At 39.2% G+C, this 23246-nt stretch overlaps 1 protein-coding gene across 3 annotated transcripts in view; it reads left to right on the top strand.

Annotated features, from left to right (window-relative positions):
• Positions 1 to 836: 836 nt before the first annotated feature.
• The window catches only part of DNAJC2 (DnaJ heat shock protein family (Hsp40) member C2), a 29355-nt gene continuing 6945 nt past the window's right edge, over positions 837 to 23246 (top strand). Inside the window, exons 1-10 of one of the 3 annotated variants that reach the window (XM_033088511.1) lie at positions 837 to 1127; positions 3148 to 3249; positions 7609 to 7684; positions 14606 to 14704; positions 15647 to 15788; positions 19085 to 19165; positions 20074 to 20139; positions 20643 to 20734; positions 20812 to 20933; positions 21328 to 21477. In XM_033088511.1, the coding sequence (XP_032944402.1) occupies positions 3217 to 3249; positions 7609 to 7684; positions 14606 to 14704; positions 15647 to 15788; positions 19085 to 19165; positions 20074 to 20139; positions 20643 to 20734; positions 20812 to 20933; positions 21328 to 21477 (861 nt within the window). In that variant the 5' untranslated portion in view covers positions 837 to 1127; positions 3148 to 3216. Of the gene's footprint in view, positions 1128 to 3058; positions 3250 to 7608; positions 7685 to 14605; positions 14705 to 15646; positions 15789 to 19084; positions 19166 to 20073; positions 20140 to 20642; positions 20735 to 20811; positions 20934 to 21327; positions 21478 to 23246 lie in introns of those variants that run through there. The other 2 variants (XM_033088509.1, XM_033088512.1) reach the window with 2 other exon arrangements.

The following is a 23246-nucleotide window of genomic DNA, read 5'->3' as shown; positions in this document are numbered from 1 at the left end:
GACCTAGAGCTTGTTTTAACAGTGGTTACATAAATAAAGGGATCAGGAAGAGGACTAAGGGGAGACGATCGTTTGTTTTTGAAATGTCAATTTTGAAGTGACAATCTTCTCACGCAGTAGAATTACAGGCCAATTCAATGTATTTATCAGTGAAAATGTAATTCCTAGAGAATAATTTGCTAATTTCTGGTGCTCTTTCCCAAAGAGTGGCACATCAAGTCTTCTATTGTGCCCAACCTATTCCAGTTTGGGGATGGAGGGAGTACTAGAGGAGTGGGGGAAATGAGGAATTAGGGGGTAAATTTTCATCCACGGTTTCCTTTTCCTAGTTCTTGCTTTTGACCTCAGTCGAAGAAGGAATCACATAGGAGTACAATTGATTTTATTATACATTAAACAAGTTCCTTGGATTAGAATCTAACGCTAGAGAAAGGGTTCTCCAAATTTTGAGGATTAAATGAGATAATGCAGCTAAATTACTTAGTAACAGCACAACAAATATTAGCTGCTATTATTTTTTAGCTAACCACATGCATTACAGGTATATGTACAGAATTCTCTATGGATGTATAGACTATAATCATTATTCTCAATACTAATACATCTTTTCATTTTTGATTATACAAGCAGAGCTACAGGAAAATAATCGATTAAGTTCGGACTAATATAGAGAGTGGTAGTAACTTAAAAGAATATAGTAAGAGCTGCTTTAGAAAATTATGTCCCACGTGTTGCACTTGGACGAGGAAAACACGTAATCCTTTTTACCCAGGAACTGATGAATCTGGGAACCTTTCTTGTTTGAGTCTTGGTCTCTGGCCGGACCTGAGTCAGTGGAAGAACTAGGTTGCCGCACACGTTGGCGGGGGTGGGAGTGGAACTGGCTCCGCACCACGAAAGATCCATCCGGAAGTAGTTGCCGGTTGTCTCCATGCGCCGGTTCCTGGGCGTCGCAGAGCCAAGGCGCGAGGCTCGGACGGAGAGGCAGAGCTGGAGGGGAAGCTAAGCGCCCTCCGCCCGGGACGCGAACCGCTGCGCCCGCGGGGCTGGCCCGGGCGCCATCATGCTGCTCCTGCCGAGCGCTGCCGACGGCCAGGGCACCGCCGTCACCCACGCTCTGACCTCTGGTACGTGTCCACTCAACCCCGGCTCCGTCCCGCCTCAGCCGCCCCCGCCTCAGCCCTCCACCTGCGCCGCCCCGAAATCTGTCTACTGTGGCCGCTGGCGACTAGCTCCCGGACGTGCGGGGCCGTGTCGTGTCTCTTTGCTCCCTGCTATGCAGGAATCCTTCCCCAGTCTGGAAGGAAGGAGGGAGGGGGGCATTTTTCTGCCCCTCCAGTTTCCTCCTCCTCTCGCGGCCGCTGACTCATGGGTCCAGCAGAGCCGTTCGAAACCGAACCCATTAGTATCCTAAAAAGGTTCTTTATGCATCTCCTTGCCTGCAGCAAGAGACTGCCCGCTGCGAGCTCCGCACGTGCCTGAGGTCGTACCGAACCTTGCTGCTGGTGCTCTCACACCTTTCTTCCTCTCTGCTTTGCTCCGGGTTTGTTTTTTAAATGTCATAACTCAGACACTGCTCCTCATACTCAGTATGAAAAGACCATTGCCTGTGCTGCTGGTAAGATCCGTGTAGAAAGACTTTGAAAGACGGTCATTAAGTGAAACTTGTCCTGCTGCTGCTGGTTCATAGATTTATAGCCCCGGATAGTCGTGGATATTGTAAAACTAAGTCTCCAGTTTCAATGATCTGCATTAATTACCATAACCGCTTATATAAACGCTTGTTGAATGTTATTTTGGAACATATCATGGCACATATTGCTTCGTGCCCTTAGAAGTCTCTGTGTGTAATCTCACAACTAGAGGGAAAGCCTTGAAAAGTAATGTTTTTAAAAGTCACACTCATAGCGCACTGGTACTACTTCTTGAATGTACAGGGGGTGCCAAAAAAATACATGCACGTGACTTGTATTCATCTTTTGTGATTGGTATATGTTGAGTATTATTACACTTTTAATACAGTTTTTTTCCTTTCTTAAAATGTGTATACATTTTTTGGCACCCTCTGTGCTGTTTGAATCCTCTCCTATGTGTGGTAGAGGAAATCTTAATTTCCCAAACCAATTAAAACATGAAAAGTCAGTTATTTTTAGAAAATAACCGACAATGAGGTACAAAGGAAAACTTACATCTGTGTTATTAAACAGAGTGAAGCTTTTTGCTTTCATATGGAATATGAAATTAAAATGAAAATGTTCACTTTTTTCCTGCCTAAATTACATTTTCTGAAATGTTAGTATACAAAGGTGCAGTGATTTATCCCTACTTCCCAGGAATAATGATAAAGCCTTACTTTTATACAACAGGTAGTGATTTTTCAAAGTGCCTTCACGGTTTGTCATTCGATCTTCCAAGGAACCATGTCAGATAGATATTGTTACCATTTTGAGCTGAAGACATCTTTGACTCTTCAAAAAGCCATTAATTGTCAGACCTAGACTAAAATCTAGCGTTTCTGATTTCAGATCCAGAGCTTGTTCCACAGTAGCACAATAGCTGCTGGAAAATTGTCTTTCAGAACAAATCACTCCTAGTGAATTCTTGAAATTTTAAAAAGCTACTTGAATTCAAGGTTTTAATAATTAAGATATTTTGTTTTTAGATTTTGTTTTTGACGAGGTTAGCTCTATGATTATTATTTATTGTTTTATTGCAATTATTGGCCTACAAGTAAAGCAGTTTGCAACATTTCTTCCTGTTCCTCACCTTCCTCTCATATCCCCAGAAAAATATTGGTTTATTGTTAACATTGATGAATGTTATGTTACATATGGTTTTGTCAGATAATTGGAAGGGATTGATTGAACACTCTGTAAATACTAGGAAACGGTTATTTATTGCTAACCTTCATGTTAACTGGATTACTGCAATTATCTTTTTAGTTGATGGTTTCAAAATTATATTCTGATGCTATCACTGTTTTGACCTTACTTATTGCCTTGACACAGATTTATTCCATGCAATGCATTGAAGCCTCTCTTAACGCTTTCAATCACAGCCTCAACACTCTGTCAAGTTGAACCTGTGGGAAGATGGTTTGAAGCTTTTGTTAAGAGGAGAAACAGAAATGCTTCTGCCTCTTTTCAGGAACTGGAGGATAAGAAAGAATTATCAGAAGAATCAGAAGATGAAGAATTGCAGTTAGAAGAATTTCCCATGCTGAAAACACTTGATCCCAAGGACTGGAAGGTATTTAATACGTGAATTTTGTTCAGTCAGATGCTTTGTTAACTATAGGTAATTTTGGCACGAGTTTTCCATTAATAAACCATGTTTTAAGATGCTTCTACTAACAATTGTCACCCCAATGAATTAAAAAAAAAAAAAAGATGCTTCAACAATTTAACTATAATGGAGCACCTGTTTATTGGTAACCCTGAGTGGGATAGCACTAGCCATAGGATGCTGTCTCTGCGGGACAAATCTAGGAAGGTTTCACGGAGAAGATAAAAGGTCGTAAAAGGATGAGGGACAGTTTGTGAAGCAGACAAAGGAGAAGAGACATTCTGGGCAGAAGGAATAGATACGCAAAGACACAAAGGAGTAAGAGAATATGCACCGCCTTCTTGGGGATTAGGAAAGACTAGAGTAGGATATTTGAGGAACAGTGGTGAGAAATTCCACCTGAAACAGACTCTAAACTAAACTCAGTAGTGCCCTTTTTGTGCCATGCTAAGTAAGAAATTCATATGTTATTTTCAGGGCAGTAGGAAGTCATCGAAAGTTACTAAGCTAATTTTAGAAAAGTAATTCTCCTCGCAGTACAGAAAATTGCTTGAAAAGGGAGGGCAGGCCTGGAAAGGAAGTGAATAGTTTGTTGTTACAGGCCTAGTGCAATAATTCAAGCCTGCAAATGAATGCTTGATGCTTGAACTAAATTTGTGGCTGGGTTTTGAGGAAGAGGGAACAAATTTTGCGGGGAGGTAGACTTGACAGGCCTTCGTGACTTGGGCTATGTGGCACAAAAAAGGGGAGTGTATTCAAAAGACCCTTGAACTTTGTGGCTTGAGTGAGCTGCTAGAGTGTGGTGTCAGTCACCGACACAGATGTTTGTGGGGAATGTGGCTGTGTGAAAATTGAGGTTGTAGTAACGTACTGGTGAAGTTGTCTAGTAAATGGTTAAAATTAGTCTGTGACTCTTAAAAGAGGTTAGAGCCAGAAACATTTGCAAGTCATTGGCTCATAGGCGGTAGTTGAGGCTGTGGGAAATTGACATCAGCCAATATAGAGAGGAATATAGACAAATAGGTATTATATTGCTTAAGTGGGCGCTGGTATAATATTTACATTTCCATGCTTTGGAATTAGAGTGCCTGGATTCAGATCTGGTTCTGCCCATTTAGTGTGCTGGGACCTTGGGAAAGTTACTTGACATCTCTGCCTCATTTCTCTTATTGGTATAATGAGATTGCTAACAGCTCAAAGGACTGTAGTGAAGATTAATGAAAGGATACTTAATAAAGCACTCAACCTAGTGCTTGGGCACATGATCAATTCAAAACAAGTAGTAGATAATAAGCGTTCCAGTCTCAGGTTGCTGTGAGTATTAAATGAGGTAAGAAATATGTGTAAAGCACCTAGAAAAGTAAATAAGCACTCAGAAAGTGTGAGCTGATTCTCCTGCCATCTTCATCAATTTTAAAAGAAAAGAACTGAACATTGAGGAGTATGGATAGTTAAGGCATAGTCAGAGGAGGAGAAACAGCAAAGGATACTAAGAAGGGTGAAAAAAGTAGAAAGAAAACAGAAAAAAAAAAACGTTTGTTCAACAAAGGTTTATTAAACATCAGGTACTATACTGTTACAGAAACTAAGGGAGTAGAAAGTCTCAAGAAGGAAAAAACAATCACCAGTGTCACTGCTTTGGAGAGAGGTCAATCTCAGAACATAAGTAAAGATAAAAAGCTCCTGGGTTTGGCAAATGAAGTGTAGGTGACCACATTGAAAGCAGTTCTAGTGAAATGCTTGGGATGGCAAGAGATTACAGCGGGTTGAGGAGTTCCTAGGAGGTGACGAAGGAGAGGCCTAAGTGTAAAATACTCTTTCAAAGCTGAGTTGTGAAGAAAATGAGAAATTATAACAAGGGCAAAGCAGGGTCAGGAGGACATAGAATTGGGGAACAGTGAGATCTACGAGAGAGAGAGAACGGGGAAGGTCTGTGGTATAGAAAAGAGTAGTTGACATCAGAGCACGGTAGCAGGGTTCATACAATCATTCAGTTGTTTGATTCAACAATTAGGAATTGAGCACCTGCTGTGTGTCAGACTGGGTGCTAAGGATACTGTGCTGAGCAGACAGTATCATTGCTCTCACATGGCTTATATTCCAGTGAGGAGACAGATAATCCGAACGTGGCCACTGAGTGCTGGGCAGAGAAGTGGAACAAGGCGATGTGACAGTGTCCAGATGATTGCCTTCAATTGAGTAGGTGGGGAATGCGGCGGGAGCTGACACTTAAGATGAAACCTGAATGATTTGCAAAGATCAGGGGAAATGATGCAGAGCTTGTGCAGAGGCAGGAAGAAGTTTGGAATGTGCCAGCAACTGAAAGAAGGCAAGTGGCTGGAACACAGTGAATGAAGGAGGGTGAGCAGGCCAGGAGTGGTGGTGGCCCGTGGGCAGTCGTGGGAGGATTTGCAGCACTGACCATGTGTAAGTGCTTTAGAGGGAACAACAGAAAAGGAGCAGAGATGGGGAGAGAATGTTCTCTTCTGTAAATAGGGTGATGACATTTCGGCTGAGACTGAGGGATGAGGAGATGGCAGCCACATGACGAATGGAGGAAGAACGTGTCAGACAGACTATGTAGCCCTGTGAGGCCCTGAAGGGAAAGGACTCAGCGTCTTCAGCGAATTGAAACACTGGTCTGGTATTTGGAAATGGGGACCAAGGTAGAGAGTGACGGGCCAGGATGTTAGAGAGATGGGCGCGCTCTGTGCCTCTGGGACTCAGAGGAGAGGTCTGCGCTCGAGTTAATTGGGGAGCCAATTTGCAGGTTACTTACCACATTCCAGCCCTGGCATTCGATCAGATCCCCAAGGATCAAAGTATAGAGAGAGACCAATGGAAACCTCAGGAGCTTTGCCGGTCATTGAGAAACTAGTGAAAGTGGCTGAAAAAACTACTGGAAGATGGGAGGAAAACAGAGAGAGTGGATTCACAGAAACCAGAGGAAGATAATGTTTCAAGCTGTGCTGTCGCTGAGGGCAGACGGATGATCTTAGATTTGGCACCTGGAAATTGATACTGAAGAGAGCAGCTTTGTAGCACCTGGGATGGAAGTGGACAGAGCAGAACCAGATCAGAGTGGTTTGAAAATTAATGCGAGGGGACAGCTTCTTCAAGATGTTTCACTTTGATGGGCAGCAGGAAAAGGGGGCAGTCCCTGAAACAGGGGCTTGGAAGGGTGTTTTGTTTTTTTAAGATGAGAGACAATAGAGCATCTTTTTATACTGATGAAAACATCCAGTTGAAATTTAGGAATTAACAGAAAGATGCTAATATTTGAGGAGAATTAGATGATATTCAGAACCAAAAGGAAGGATGGAGTAATTTGTCTTGGTAGGAGGGGCTTTCTGAATTGTGAATGGAGGGAGAGGGAAGAGATGTATGGATGCAGACAGGGTGGTAGAAAGATGCTGGATTTTGAGTAGGACGATTTAAATGTTTTAGTTAAGTGGGAGGCAAGGCCATTGATGAGAGGGTAGAGAAGGGTCTGTGAGGTTTGAGGAGAGACCAGAGGACAGAAGGAATGTGATAGTAATCTTGGTGAGTGGAAAGGTGAACCAACTGGAACAAAGTATGACTGCCAGACGTAATCAAGGAGCCAATTCCTGTGACGTTTGCAATCCTGAATTGAAAGGGAAACCAGTCTGCCATATTTGATTTTTTTCTCCCATCTTTTGTGCTCTCCCTTCCTCTTCCTCCCAACTCATTCTCCAGTACACCCCCTGAAAACTCCAAGAAGCCTTCACTCCAGTTGCTACCTCAGCTTCTAAATTTGCAATGATGTTAACCAAAGCAAAAATGAAAGCAGGGACTTTTATCCAGAGAAGCCTCATCCCTCAGTTTCTCAAAATTTCCATGTAACCTGCCTCCTTTGTTCTACCCGGCTCCTAATTCTATCCCATCAGTGCCCTGACCCAACCTGCTGGAGCTGCTGTAATGCTTCCTTCAGTTCTGAGCTCCTCCTGGCTATACTTTAAGAATGGCCCCAGGATATTAATAGGTCTTAAGAGAAAAAGGTTCAAGTAAGTTTGGAAAATGCTACTTTTTACAGGTTTCTGATTACTTGCTTGTTCTTTATCTTAATTATAGGACTTCTCAGAGCCTTTATTAGGCTTATGTGCATACACATCATCAAGAAGGGTATACAAGAGTCTGCATTTCCCAACTTAAATGACCATACAATCCATTTTATACAGAACCTCTCTCTGGACCCCTGTCATGGGAACATCACTTTGGGAAACACTGTTTCGGGGTGCCAGAACACAAGGGATAGGATATATTGCTCCATTTCAAACTTGACTCCCTTTATGTCTTTATCAGAACCAAGATCATTATGCAGTACTTGGACTTGGCCATGTAAGATACAAAGCTACACAGAGGCAGATCAAAGCAGCTCGTAAGTATTTAGTTATTTTGAAATAATCAGATACCTGCTATTGGAAATGTTTTCCTTTTGAAAAGATGTGTAGGATCATAGTCTATACCCATAACTCTAGACTTAACAGCATGTGTCATGTGGTCATAGCATTGTATAACCACACTGTCCTTTACCTGTAGAAACAGAAAAAAGTAGTCTTGTGTATGGACTTTCTCATGTGTGTTTGTGACTAAATAAAGAACAGTCTTCCAATGGCAAGCTTTTAAAACATTGCACCTTTTTTTAGAAGTATGGCCCGCTGCATTTAGTGGAGCTGCCCTGTTACTTAGGTTTTTTGATGTTGTTTTGTGGTCTTAGGTGAGACCCTTATTGACATCAGCCGTTCTCTTCTGTCCAAGAAAGAGTTACACGATGATTCATTATTAGTTTCATTGACAAGGTTAAAAATCTGGGGCGCAGTTGTTTGGACGCTTGTCTTCACATGCCTTACAAAACACCATCCCCTTTAATGTCCTGTCCTTTGCATTCCTGTGGACATAATTCCCTCACACCATTCGGTTCACCTAACCAGTCAAGTTTCATGAAAGAGCTGAAGGTGATTCGTTTTCTGTGTTTTATATTAGGAGAATGTTCTGGCCTCCACACTAGAGAATGGATATTGATGTCAGAGGAGGTGAGATTATGGCCACATGGAAAAGGTGTAGGGAGTCAAAGCCAGTCAATAAGAGAAAGTATTGTACTTGGAGGAAGGTGGCAGAAGGAGACCTATCTCATGTTGAAAACTAGTAGTCGGGACAAAGTATAGCAGACTCAAAATGTTCTCTATTAATGGAAATTTTAACAGGTGAAGGAATTTATCAGATTATTTTAGACCTATTATTGGATTTCTTAAAAAGCTGACATGATTTTAGACTAAGCATGTTAATGTCTATGAATAGTCATTGTAACATACATAAATGCCAGGAAAAGTCATTTGTCATGGAAAAGTACTTGCACAGTGTTGCTATATGAAAGAATAGAATACAAATTCCAAATACATCTTAATAATACAAATTTGTGAAAGAACCAGAAGTGATTTAGAACTATGAAAATAGTTGGTTGTTTTAAGACGAAAGAATTATTTTTCTCTAAAGAGTAAAAATTTATAGTAAATTGTAAAAGAATTAACAGAATCCATGTGCTCTGTTAAATCCATTCTTTTATTGGCATAATATAAATATTTTTAAGTTCTGTAACCAAAAGTTTTGTAATCCCAGTGCACAGATTAACATTAAAGTAGAATTGTAATTCACTCTGCCACCTTGGTGAACATTCTTGTTTATTCAGAAGGAAACTATTCTCTTACCTCTGTCACTATAAAATAGAAGGTTGCTGCTTACTGTTTTCTGAAATTTTGCTCAGAAGTGAAAATGCCAAGTTAGTGTTTTCAGGTGTATAATTACTAGCACAAACAAATCTAATGAAAACATAAGTCTGATAGCATGTGAGAGCCTCCAGGTTCTTGCATCATATTACAAACACACACATTGAAGAGTTTTATTTTTGTTTAACGTATTTTGAATTGCTGTAATGGAAATTAGGCTGTCAATTAAGGGTGAATACAGTTAGTGTCTTTTTTTCCTTCTCTGCATTTCTAAAAAGAACAAATTACTAGGAAAGTTGAATGACAGGTTAAAAAGTACTTGAATACTAAACGTGGTATTTCAATTACTTATATAAGTTTGTTCTTGAAGTAAAATTGCCACATGGTAATTGTGTAGGTTTGATATTCTTTAAATGGAAATCTTTAAATGGAGTCTTTCGTAATTTGAACATCTAAATTTAATTTTAGCTTAAAATAGTTCTGATTTTTTTTAAACTGAAAACTTTCATATCAAGCTTCTTTAAAATTAAAAGTCATATTTAGAGACTTTATTACGATAGCAGTATGAATGTACAGTAAAAGCCCCTTTGCTAATGTACCCTCCGAACATCCCAGAAGCTGTCTTTCGTTGGGGGAGAAGGAGAAAAGAAGTCTTTGAAATTTCAGTAAACTTATACCAGCTGCTCCCAAATTACCTTTGTTTCTTTTTCAAACCAACAGTGTTCTTTGGCTTCCTTTACCTTAATTTTAATATCTTTTACCCCCACAGGGACAGAGTATATATAGAACAGTCTCAGGACCTCCTAATGTACATGGATGACTAAAGATGACTAGGGAGAAAAATCAATGAAGGAAAAAATAATAGTGCAGCATGAGAGGAGACTATTCGACAAACAATTGAGACATCATCTCTCTCTCGGACTTTATGATAAGGTTCAAAAAAAGAAAAAACAAACCTTAAGTATCTACTACATGCTGTCAGTAAGATGTGAAGACACATTGGGGTCGGTGTAGGCACTGCAGAAAGAGACTAGGGAGAGATGAGTAGAGTTGCCTGAAAACTAAAAACACAAAAGCAGAATTTCGAATTATAAAGGCTGATGTACAATTAGAAAACACAGTAAAGTAGAGGACAACCTTGAGGAATGTTTCCAAGATTCAGAGGGAAAGAATAGAGAGAGGCCAGGTTTCCCTAAAGAAGAAGGCAGAATAAATGTAACAGAAACAATAATTGCAAATAAAGAAGAAAACTTACCTGATTATAAAAGAATATGTCCTGAGATGGAGAATGTTTGTAGACATATGACATGCTCAGCACACATTTGCAATTCAAAGGAGAACGATGTTGAAGTCAGGCCTTAGGTGCACAGAATCCGTTTTGCCAGCGGTGGGGAAGAGCACCCCAAAGGGAAGCTCGTGGCTTTGCCCCATGCCTGGCAGTGCAGGTAGCCTATACGCAGATCTGCAGTGCCCAGTCGTGGGGAGGTCATCACACCTCTGACTGCCCAGGATGACTTGATTGTTGTTCCCGGCTGCTTAGCCTCCAAGTCTGATCGCCTGACTCTCAGAGTTCTGTGAGCTGCCTAATAACCTTCAATAAATTCCTTTTCTGCTTAAGCCAGCTAGAAAGTGAAAATGCCTCCTGAGTGTTAGTGAAGGAACTGATAATATACTTGACTATAAGAAAAATCTGGAGTTCAAAAAAACAAAAATGTATTTGTCACAGTTTCTGAATCCTTGCAGTATATGTAAAATTACTGAGTTTAACAGGTCCATTAAAAACATTTGTACAGAAATGTTGATAGCAGCATTATTTACAATATCTAAAAACTGGAAACCACCCAAATGTTCACCAACCGATTAATGGATAAGCAAACTCCTATATGTTTATACAATGGAATAGTACTCAGCAGTCTGAAAAAGAACAAATTACTCATACACACAGAGCGGTAGTGAATCTCAAAACATGTTGAGCAAAAGAAGTCAGATACAAAGATATAATCTATGATTCCATTTACATGCAGAACATGCAAAAGTAATCGATGGTGATAGAAATCAGAAACTGGTTGCTCCAGGTGGTAGGGGGTGGAAGTTGACTGGAAAAGGGTACAAGGGAACTCTGGGTGATGGGATAGTATGTATTTTCTTTTGGGTGGTAGTTAACGTGGGTGTATAAAATTGTCAAAACTCATTGAACAATGCAGTCAGCCCTCTATCCACAGGTTCCATATTCGCAGATTCAACAACCTCGGGATCAAAAATATTCCGGGGGAAAAAAAGTTATGTTGCTGATGTGTACTATGTAGTTAGGCCTACGATGGTTGCGTCTGTGCTGAGCACGTACAGACATTTTTTTTCTTGTCATTATTCCCTAAACAATATAGTATAACAACTATTTACATATCTACATTTGTATTGTATTAGGTATTGTAAGTAACCAAGAGATGATTTAAGTACAGGGTGGATGTGCATAGGTTATATGCAAATACACCATTTTATATAAGAAACTTGAGCATCCTCAGATTTTGGCATAGGAGAAGCTTCTGGAACCAATTCCCTGCAGATACCAAGGGATGACTGTACTTAAAACCTGAGCATTTTATTCAATGTAAATTTCATCTCATTTCAGTAAAAGATATGATTAAATGAAAAAACAATCACTTGGGAAATTGACTATATTTTCTTTTGGACCTAGACACATATAAAAATTGTATTAATAGATTTTTGTGAAAGTAAGATCACTGTGTATCAAAACATAAGGGGTGGTAATTAGAGCTGTACCATAAGTAAGTTCATTGCCTTAAACTGTTGTACTACTTATTTTTTAAAAGAGGGAAAAATAAAATAGGCATTCAATTCAAATATTTAAAAGAATAGCACAAAGGAACATGGATGAAAAAAATGGAAGAGATAAAACAGTAAAATGGATTTATAAGAAGAAAAAACAGTAAAATACAGAAAGAAAACTATTATAGAAGGTATTTTTAATTGAGAACACTTAAATACAGTGAATTTGAAATTTTTGATAAAATTAACTTTATTTTAACTGAAGAAATTTTAAAAGTTACAAAAGAATTACCCTCTATAAAACCTTTTCAGGGCCAGGTGATTTCTCTGAATTATTTCAAACGTTTAAGAGCTTGAAAATTCTTGTGCTGAATATCAACTGTTTTTGGAACAGTTCATTTTGTGAAGTTAATATAATCCTAGTATGAAAACCTGGCATACAATGCGAAAACTATGGAGGCAGTAAAAAGATCATGAGTTGTGGGAGGGGGATAGGAAGGGATGAACAGGTGTGAAGCGTGGAAGATTTTTAGGGCAATGAAAATATTCTGTATGTTATAATGATGGATACATGTCGTTATACATTCCTCCACACACAGAATGTACAACACCAAGAGTGAACCATAATGTAATCTATGGACTGAGTAATTATGATGTGGCAGTGTGAGTTCATCAACTGTAACAAGCCGACTATTCTCAGGAGTGGCGGGGGCTGCTGTGTGGGGGAGGGGCAGAAGTTATGTTGGAAATCTCTGTACCATCCTCTCAATTTTGCTGTAAATCAAAAATTGCTCTTAAAAATTGTCTTAAATAATAATTAATAAATGAAATTTTAAAAACTGGTGAAGAGATTTTAAAAATTACGAACAAATCTCATCTATGAGTGTCATACAGAAAAAAGAAAAATCCCAGTTAAAATAATAACAAACTGAATTTAACAGGACATTACCAAAAGAATAATGCCCAACAAGTTGGATTTCTCTCAGGAAATACATTAATATAGCTAAATCTGTTTATAGTTTAGATAATATGTGATTTCCTAGATAATTATCCATTCCTTTTTGATAAATTGAACTTTGAAAAGAAATGCAGTTAATTCCCTACTTGGAGAAGTATTTCAGACCCACAGCCAGCAAACTTGTAACCGTGTGGCATTGGTGATATTACCATTAAAACCTATGGGGGAAGCTAACCTGCCCATTTTTTTTAATACTGTGTTGTGAGTGTGGGTCAGTGTATTAGATATCAAATAAGAGAGAGAACTATTGGAGGGAGGAAAGAAATATATTTTTTGTTGGTAATATAGGATCTACATAGAAAACCAAAAGAGTTGTGTCAGGAGGCTGGATGCAGGAAAAATACGCAAAAATAATATGCCGTTTCTGGAAGTTACCATCAAATACTAGAAAGCTACAGTCATTTTAAAATTAATCCCAGGACAAGAATAGGTAATCAGAAACAAACCCCGGTAAAAATTCACTATGAGGCATCATAAATCAGTAGAGAAGGGAAGGATTATTAGATGAGATAAGGACTTTGAAAAATGGCAAGTTTAGATATTTTCTTGACTGTTAAAATTCCCAAAAGATTTGAAGAATAATTTTCAATTCTAACCATAGAAAATATTAGTGAAATTGGAAACATGAAACTTGAAGAATGAAGGGCCTTCTGAGTTCATAAGTACTGGAAGAAATTATAAAGGAAATGATCAGTAAATATAAATGACTGAATGTTTTTGAAAACCATAAATGCAATCTCGGCAGCTGGGAAAACGCCTCAAACTCAAGGGACCGAGAGGCAGCATATAAACAGGCTGAGGAGTCAGGCTGTCTGGGCTGGAGCCCGACTTGGACAGGTTGCAATGGTTGCGGTTACTTAACCTCTCTGTGCCTCATTTTACTCATAAAATGGAGAAAATAATAGTGTTTGCCTTATGGGGTGATTTAGGAGATTAACTGATAAATCGTGCCTGGCACATATTAAATGCTCAATAGATGTTAACAGCTAGCCATTATTGTAAAGTAACTCACACAGACTCAGAAGACAACTGACAACCTCTCCTTCCTCCACAGATAAAAGGATAAATGAAACAAAAAAGAATTGTTGAGCACCAATGATAGTCATAGTTTTAAATAATTAGATACAGGGCTGGTGAAGCGGTGGAGAAAAGAGTGTTCACTTCGGAGTAAGAAGTGGTGTAACTTTTAGAAAGGAACTTGCTCCTATAATTTCACTCACTGATTTCACTTTTGTAAATACATCTTAAGAAAAAAATCCTAAATATGGAAAAAGACTTCTCTACAAAGTGATTAAAATTGGGATGACTTACAATAGTGAAAAATTTGAAACAATCTAAATATCCAACAGTAAATAGTTAAATAAATTATAATCTTGAAATGCTGTACGATGCAGTCATTTAAAAATTTTTGAAGTCTGTAACATGGAAAATGCAAATGCAGTAATGTTAAGTTGAAAAACAGAATATAAATTGGTATATATGATATGATTATACCTAAAATTTTTAAAGCATATACTTAAGAGAAAAAAATCTGTGTGGAAATACACCAAAATGTTACCAGTAATTATCTTTTGGTGCTGACACTTGGGCCAGTCCTTAAAATAATTCTTTGCTTCTCTGTAATTTCCTCATTTGATAATCTTATAGTTTACCATAGGAGAAAACATTTTTAAATTAGCATTATGATTTTAGAAATGGTTCTGTTTAGCTCATCTTTAATTTTAATTTTGTGCCTAAAGTAACAATTATCCAAATCTGGCTTATTTTGTAGACAAAGCAATGGTTTTAAAACATCACCCAGACAAACGGAAAGCAGCTGGTGAACCAATAAAAGAAGGAGATAATGACTACTTCACTTGCATAACTAAAGGTAAGAAAATACTTCAGTCAGGAATTTCTTATAGTGATGATTGTTTATTAATTGCTGGGCTTGGGTTTCCGGTGTATACCATACTTCATTTAGCTGACATTTTAAAACCTTTTTAGTTATATCTGGTTATTTCTGCTAATCTTCCCACAAAGTGAGGTTCTCCCTGCCAGCAGCATCAGCAACACCTGGCAGCTTGTCAGAAATGCGGAAGCTCAGGGCCTACTGAACTTCAGACCTACTGAATTGGAATCTGTATTTTAACGAGATCCCCAGGTGATTCTTAGGAGAAGCTCATCCTAGAGTTGATTCGTAGAAGTGTTACATTTAATGGTGAGAATACTAAGATCTTTCTCCATTTCTGATACGTGTCAGGGCTAACTTTCCTCACATGTTTGGCTAATTTAAATCAAGAAGTTGCTTATATCCTATATTATGGGACCCACTACTGTTCATTACCATTTGCATAGCCATATCCTCATTAAGCAAATAAACACAGGTACCACCATTACTAAATGTTTCCTTAAATGTGGTTTTACATTTTGAAGCTAATTTTTTAAAAATTGTGTAGATACCTTTTAAACTTAAAACTTTTTGGCCCACTCTTAACACAGTGTTCAAGACTTCTAAGATCCTTGATCTTTTATAACCTTGGGATCTGACAGTTAATTTCTAACAATTTCTTTTTCCTCAGTGTCATGCTTTCTTAAGGGATGAGTATTTTAACTGTTTTGTCATTTTCCTTCCAGAAGAGCTATTTAAAGCACCTAAGTCCGATTATATCCGGTAGTGCTAGAGTTGTCATTACCTAAATTCAATCCTCCCCATCACATACAATCTTTAAATATGAAAAATATTAACTTTTTTTTAAAGGAAGGAATTTTTTTTTCTCTGAGGAAAAAAATGTCAAGTCATGGTAATGTGACTTTATCATTTTCTCCTCAGCTTATGAAATGTTATCTGATCCAGTGAAAAGACGAGCATTTAACAGTGTAGATCCTACTTTTGATAACTCGGTTCCTTCTAAAAGTGAAGCAAAGGACAATTTCTTCGAAGTGTTTTCCCCAGTGTTTGAAAGGAATTCCAGGTGAGTTAAGGCATCCCCTGTGATCAGTACGCTCTGGTGGCTTCCTTCTTGCAGGAGTCTTCAGGTAGCTCCTTTGTTCGGCGATAACAGTTTTGTTCTCCTCCTCTACAGTATTGAGCCGCTCTGGTGAACTTACTGCTCTCAATTACTTTGCTCTCTGAACAGAAGTTCTCCCTTTCCATAGTGAAATTTCTTAACAACTCCTAGGATATTTTTCTTTTGAATTTCATTTTGGGGCGAAACTGACTTTATGTAGTGTGATGCTGATACTTGGGTGACGGTAATTAACTTCCCATTCTCTTGCTTCTCCTTTATTATGAACGGGTACACCACTCTACTTGGCTCATTGTCATTTGAGAAAAGCTTTTTTTCTGTTTTTTGAGCACCTGCTTATCATAAGTGTGGGGACGGAGTCCCAGAGAGCAGTTTCCAGGCTCTCGGCCTCACGTGGAAAGGTGCTGGCTCGGTTATTAGATGGCCATCAGCTGTAAACAGATGGCCATCCACAGTGGCTGGGTGGCCATCAGCTGTAACCTGTTAGCCATTAGCCACTAATATAACTGCCGTGGCTACGCTAGGGGGTTGGGTGGTTGGCAGAGAAGCAGACAGCAGATTGCGGCTCCTGCTTCCTGTGTCTCCAACCCAGCCGCCAGCGAGAATATAGTGGTGTGACTCCCCTATCTATGACTCCATTGTTGTTCCTTTGGGACCTCACCATATCCTGCGTTCTTGTGAGGGGAGTGGGAGCTGAGTCCCTGCATTACACATGGTGCAGCGAGCAGGGTGTGGGGTCCGCTGAAGCTCTCCCAAAGGTGGTGGAGCAGCTTGTGCGTATGAGTGCTCAGCTTCGGGAAGCCTGTGAGGAGCGGCGCCGGGAACAAGAGGCGCCATCTGCTTGGGAAAAATGTGACCCCTCCGTGAATTGGTGGTCCTCTCGAGCCTCTGGATGGCATGCTGCCCTGTTGGCCATGGCGCGCGTCACCTTCCTTTTGGTGGTCTGCTGCTGCCGTGGGCTCCTAGAGTTGTGGACATCTTACACCGGGGCCACCACCCACTCGGACACCTGGCGCGGTGAGCAGGATTCCGGCCAGGTAGGAATGGTGTCTGACTCGGCAGGAGAACAGATGGCCCCCACACAGTGTGTGGTGCCTGGTGGCCACTGTTCTCAAGAGCTGGACCCCTGTGGAGGGCTTAGAGGACATGGATGGTTCTCCGACCAGCACAGAAAAAGCCGTGCAGCTGCCAGAGAGCTGGACCCCTGCGGAGGGGTGGGAAGACGTGGACATTTCCCCAACCAGCATAGGCTGGAGAAAGCAAAGGTCGTTGCGGCCCTGTGGGCTGGGAAATGCTTGCTGAGGCAACCCGGATGCAGGACTTGTAGTCCCAGGAGGAAAGGCTTGCTGAGTCCTCCATGGAGGATGCGGCTGAGGTCAAGGTCATCCCCCACCCCCAGGTTGGGGAGGACTTGGAGCCCTCGCCTTGCGGAGAGGGCACACATTGTGAGGCCAACACACAGCCCTGGCGAATGACTGTGGACTATGGGGAATTGCCTTCCATCCCTAATTTAATGGACCGCTTGACTGTTTGCTTGGGAACGTACCACCATGTTGGGGAACAGACGGATGTTTACGTCCTGTGTCTCACCCAGCTGCCAGTGAGACTGTGGTACAGGAAGACCCCTTGTTGGGAATAGGTGGATGTTTACTTCCTGTGTCTCGACCGGCTGCCATGGAGAATATGTAAGCACCTTGGCTGTGAGCCACTATTGTTCCAGCATGGTACCCTGAGAAACCCTAGCTGTGCCCAGAAAGACTGGCTGTGCCCAGAAAGGCAGGCTGTGCTCAGAAGGACTGGTGGTTCCCTGGGAAAGACTGGCTTTGTCCAGAATATTGCATCCACCTCCAGGCTCCTCGCACAGGGCCCCTCGCGGAAGACACTTGTCGCGTAGATTGTGAGGCGAGACTCTGGAGGGGTGCAGTGTGGGGACAGAGTCCCAGAGAGCAGTTTCCAGACTCTCAGCTTCATGTGGAAAGGTGCTGGCTCGGTTATTAGATGGCTATCAACTGTAATCAGATGGCCATCCGCTGTGGCTGGGTGGCCGTCAGCTGTTACCAGTGAGCCATTAGCCACTAATATAACTGCCCTGGCTAGACTAGGGGGTTGCTTGGTTGGCAGAGAAGCAGATGGCAGATTTCGGCTCCTGCTTCTTATGTCTCCAACCCAGCCTCCAGTGAGAATATAGTGGTATGACTCCCCTATCTATGGCTCCGTTGTTGTTCCTTTGGGGCTTCACCATATCCTGTGTTCTTGTGCAGGGAATGGGAGCTGAGTCCCTGCATTACAATAAGGTTTTCTGACAGAGGATGATTTATATTTAAGATTAAAGCATATATAATTTATTTAAGTGAGTTTTTAAGTAGGGTATACCAGCATTCTGCATTTTTGTGGTTCCATCTTCATTGGGAGGTTTTTATAGAGTACCTCTCCACTGCACATTGGAATCACCAGGAAAACATGTAAAAGTCCTGCTGCCTGGGATCTCTCCCCCCCCTTCACCCTCTTTCAAGAGATTGTGATTTGTGGTTTCAGTTTAATTGGTTTGGAATGTCCAGGATTTTTAACGCTCCCAGATGATTCTAATGGACAGCCAAGTTTGAGAACCACTTTGATTAGAAGTTTGGTGCAGCCTAATGTTTCTTCCACCCTTTTTCCTCACATTTGTTTTGTAGCAGTGCTGAAGGTGGTAAAAATAATGTATTATTTATTTTTGTGGAATGGTTTCATAGGGTGGAAAACATGGGTCAGTAAGCAGCCTTCTGATTCTTTCTCGAGGTGATGGGTGAAGTGCTAACCCTCAAAGTCTGACTCTTAGTGGGAAGATGGTGGGGATAAGGAGGTGGAAATCTGTGCCCCGTGCGCGTGGTAACATATTTAAAAGGCTAGTCTTACAGGTTGCTTCTGTACTGCCTGTTTAGGGGCAGGAGTAGTGAGCTTGGGAAAGGGGGCTTAGCGCTTACTTTTCCTAGCCAGCGTGGCAGCTGCTACAACCCTGTCGCTTACAGAACTGAGGGTTAGAACACTGCTCCATCGTTTTCTGTCCCACCCCGTTGACCCTTGTCCTCTGTTTATCACACCGTTGCTGACCTTCCAGCTCCATCTCTTACTAATCGTAGAGGATTCAAGAGGGGGAGACTGTAGGGAATTAGTAAAAACTGTTGTTGGTTTTTAATAAATTTGTTTGTTGAACTTTTGTATAGAATTTTTGCATTGAATTTTTCTTTCTTTTAATATATCAGATGGTCAAATAAAAAAAATGTCCCTAAACTTGGTGATATGAATTCATCATTTGAAGATGTAGATGCATTTTATTCTTTCTGGTAAGTGAAGACACTGATTTTATGATACTGTCATTTTTTTGTAAAAGATAAATATTCAGTAAGTACTTGATTGACTCTTCATAAATTGAGAGATGAGAGAATTGCAGAACCTTCACTGAGCAAAAGCACTTTGTTCAGAAATTGGTAAAGGTTTTCACATAATGCTGTATTACCTCCTATGTGACATTTAGGCTTTTAAAATTGCTTTTTCAATCTCGTCTCTGTTAATCAGATTTCTAGATACCAGGCACACTATAGTGGTAAAAATGAAAATTAAGGAGTCCTTTGAATTGGATAAAAACAAATATGTCTTCATTTAGCTCTCTGCCTATTAAAAGTACTTGAGTATATGAGGAGGAACAGAGTGCTATTTATCTCCATAACTGATCCTTTAATTTTTAATAAATACAGTCTTCAGTAGCCCCTTTATATTATGTGTGTTCTATTTTCTTATTAAGTATCGGACAAATTTAAACATAACATCACTATAAACAAAAAATGATAAAATTTAGCTCTGTCAGTTGTAGTTGCTTTTACCCCTCAGGGGATGCAAACCAGAGATAAAATAACCACTGTTAGGGTTCCCTTAAGACTTGACAGACAAGTGAAAGTGATGGCAGGGAAAACTTGAACAAGTCCCGGCAAGAGAGAAATCTAACAGGATGGCAGGGAGGTATGTGATTCTGACTCAGGGAAATAAGTATATTTTAGATTTTCATACCAAATACAATGTCATCAAAAAAAGAAGACGAGCATAGTGTTAGTTTAGTACCAAAAGGAGTGGAGGGGTCTACTAAGACAAACTTACCTTCTTGCCATTAATGTTTCTTAAAATTATATACGTCTAAGTTAATTTTAAAGAGTTTGTTCATTTGTTTCCATTTTATTTTGCTTTATTTCTGTCTTAGGTATAATTTTGATTCTTGGAGAGAATTTTCTTATTTAGATGAAGAAGAAAAAGAAAAAGCAGAATGGTATGTATGTAAGTCATTAATAAAGGAAGATATTTATGTAGCGCTTTGGTGTTTGTAATGATGTAAAACTATACTACATATATTTCCTTTCATATTTTCTCTTTGTGTATCCTTGGTGAATGTTTTTGATATTTTGAGATCCCCCCTCTCGCAAGTTAAGCTAGATGAAGGCAGATCGAATAGTTAAAATATGGGTTAAAATATGCTCAAGAAAATGCCAAGGAATAGTCAAAAAGCTCAGTTCAGCAAATTCTTGTTCCAGTTGTTTAACCTACATTTTATTTTAGTTTTCTCTACGCAGGAAGGGAAATTCTTTTGACATAAATGTTCCAAAAATATTAACCGAAATTAATACTAGATAGAATCATGCTTTACTGTTAATAGTGATATGGCATTGTAACCTTCTGAGACATTATTTACATAGAAATTTATAAAATGTTATTACATTTTTCAGTCATATCATTGATGAGCAATATTTATTTCCAATATTTTCTATTTTATAGTCGTGATGAGAGGAGATGGATTGAAAAGCAGAACAGAGCAACAAGAGCACAAAGGAAAAAAGAAGAAATGAACAGAATAAGAACTTTAGTTGGTAAATATAATTGATTTTTTGTTTAAGTGTTTTAATTAAATGTTAGAAATTCAAAAGATTAACTTCTTTTCTGATAGACAATGCATATAGCTGTGATCCAAGAATAAAAAAATTTAAGGAAGAAGAAAAGGCCAAGAAAGAAGCAGAAAAGAAAGCAAAAGCAGAAGCAAAACGGAAGGAGCAAGAAGCTAAAGAAAAAGTAAGATGACGTTTGATAAATGTTCATAAAATCTTTAATTTTCAGATCTATTTTAAAAATTATAATCTGAAAGCAGAGAAGTAGGTGCTACCATGAATGATCATGACAAGTTGGTACGATTGACAGAGGGATCTTATTGGCAAATTTTTATTGCGCATAAACATGATGTCACATACATTTCTTTAATACCACGCTTATTTCTAATATGTCTGTTTTATATTTCTAAGAAATGTTTGTAGACCTTTATCATCTACTTTTTAACCTTCAATCTTCAATGATGTGTCACCTTTTTTTCTAATTTAATTTATTAAAAGATTGAGTTTTTAAAATAATATAGAGCATTTAGGAATTCTAATTTTCTTATTAAAATGATTTTTATTCCCCATTATTAAAGCAAAGACAAGCTGAATTAGAAGCTGCTCGATTAGCTAAAGAGAAAGAAGAGGAGGAAGTTAGACAGCAAGCATTATTGGCAAAGAAGGAAAAAGAGATCCAGAAGAAAGCCATTAAAAAGGAAAGGCAAAAACTTCGAAACTCATGCAAGGTATTTCAGACTTTGATTGAACTAGGTAACAAGTAAATCAAGTTGTTGATTAAACTTTAAAATATTTCTTGTAACATGCAAATATAATTAAACTGCTATATACATTTTATCTCAAAATGTGAATGTTTTTTAAATTCACTTTTTTTCACACATGCATATTTCAATGTACAACTCTAATGTTTTTAAACATAACTGTCATGCCATTATCAAATCTAAAAAAAACATATTTAATATTCTGATACTCAGTCCACGTTTCTCTCTCCTTGATTATCTTAGCAATGTCCTTATACAAGCAATCCCCCGTATAACACGGTTGTTAGGTTCTTAAAATATGCCATGTTATGCGAATGAATTTGTGTTACACGAAACAAAGAACTAGTACAAAAAAGGGGGTTAGGTTCCAAAAATTTTTTTAAAACATACTATTATATTTTTATAATTAAGAGAAATGTCTTTATTAAAGCAATTTTCACCAAAAGTATAACATATTAATATGTATTAATGGTTTTTTCGTCATCACTGCTAAGCACCATTAACCGAGGGCATTTTCTTTTTGACAAGATATCTTCATCCTCTGAACTTAATATTCCATGAACAAAATGGATTTAAAATTCTAATTTTAAAATTTGCAGTCAAATCTGATATGACATCCACACTCGAATGAAAAATTTCAAATGAGATATCTTTTGCTCTTAAAAGCTTTTATTACATTCTGTGTTATTCAGGGATTTCCCTAATTTCAAATGAGATATCTTTTGCTCTTAAAATCTCTTATTATGTCCGTGTTGTTCGGGGATTTCCCTAATTTCGAATGAGATATTTTTTGCTCTTCAAAGCTCTTAAGAGGGCGGCCAGATGGCTCAGTTGGTTAGAGCGCAAGCTTTGAACAACAGGGTTGCCAGTTCGATCCCCACCTGGGCCAGTGAGCTGTGCCCTCCACAACTAGATTGAAGACAATAAGCTGCCACTGAGCTTCCGGAGGGACGGCTGGATGGCTCAGTTGGTTAGAGCGTGAGCTCTCAACAACCAGGTTGCCGGTTCAATTCCCGCATGGGATGGTGGGCTGCGCCACCTGCAACTGAAGATGGAAAACGGCAACTGGACATGTAGCTGAGCTGCGTCCTCCACAGCTAGATTTTAGGACAGTGACTTGGAGCTGATGGGCCCTGGAGAAACGCACTGTTCCCCAACATTCCCCAATACAATTTATTTAAAAAAAAAAAAAAAAAAGCTCTTATTACACTCCATGTTGTTTGGGGGTTTCTCTAATTCTCAAACCAGTTAAGGGTGAAACTGTTCTAGGATGCCGTGTTGTACGAGGGTTTCCCCCAATTCTCGAACCGTGTTAGAGCAAAATGGTGTTATGGAAATGCCGTGTTATACGGGGGTTACCTGTAGTTGATTTATTCAAATTAGGATCTAAATAAGATCATCACAAAGCTTCAGCTTTGTGTCTCCTAATTGTGTCTGTAACTGGCCCCCTGTCATCACCGTCTTTCTCCCATTCATTTGTTGGAGAAACCAGATCGTGTGTTCTGATAATTGGCCGCAATTCGGTTTGGCTGGTTGCTTTCTTAACGGTGTAAAATTAATTCTTATCTTAGAAAAAGTTATTTTAGGAGTTAAACTTTGGTTGTTTTTAAGGATCTAAGAGCTTTTATTTTTATCTAAATAAAGGGATAACATTTGGGTGAGTACTAATAGTTTGCATTCAAATAGTTTTCACTAAAAAATATTGACCAAAAATCCAAAAGTTTTCAAGTGTAATT

This window comes from Rhinolophus ferrumequinum, chromosome 20 (assembly GCF_004115265.2).
Source record: "Rhinolophus ferrumequinum isolate MPI-CBG mRhiFer1 chromosome 20, mRhiFer1_v1.p, whole genome shotgun sequence".
Taxonomy (NCBI): domain Eukaryota; kingdom Metazoa; phylum Chordata; class Mammalia; order Chiroptera; family Rhinolophidae; genus Rhinolophus; species Rhinolophus ferrumequinum.
This window is presented reverse-complemented; position numbering and strand designations above follow the sequence as displayed.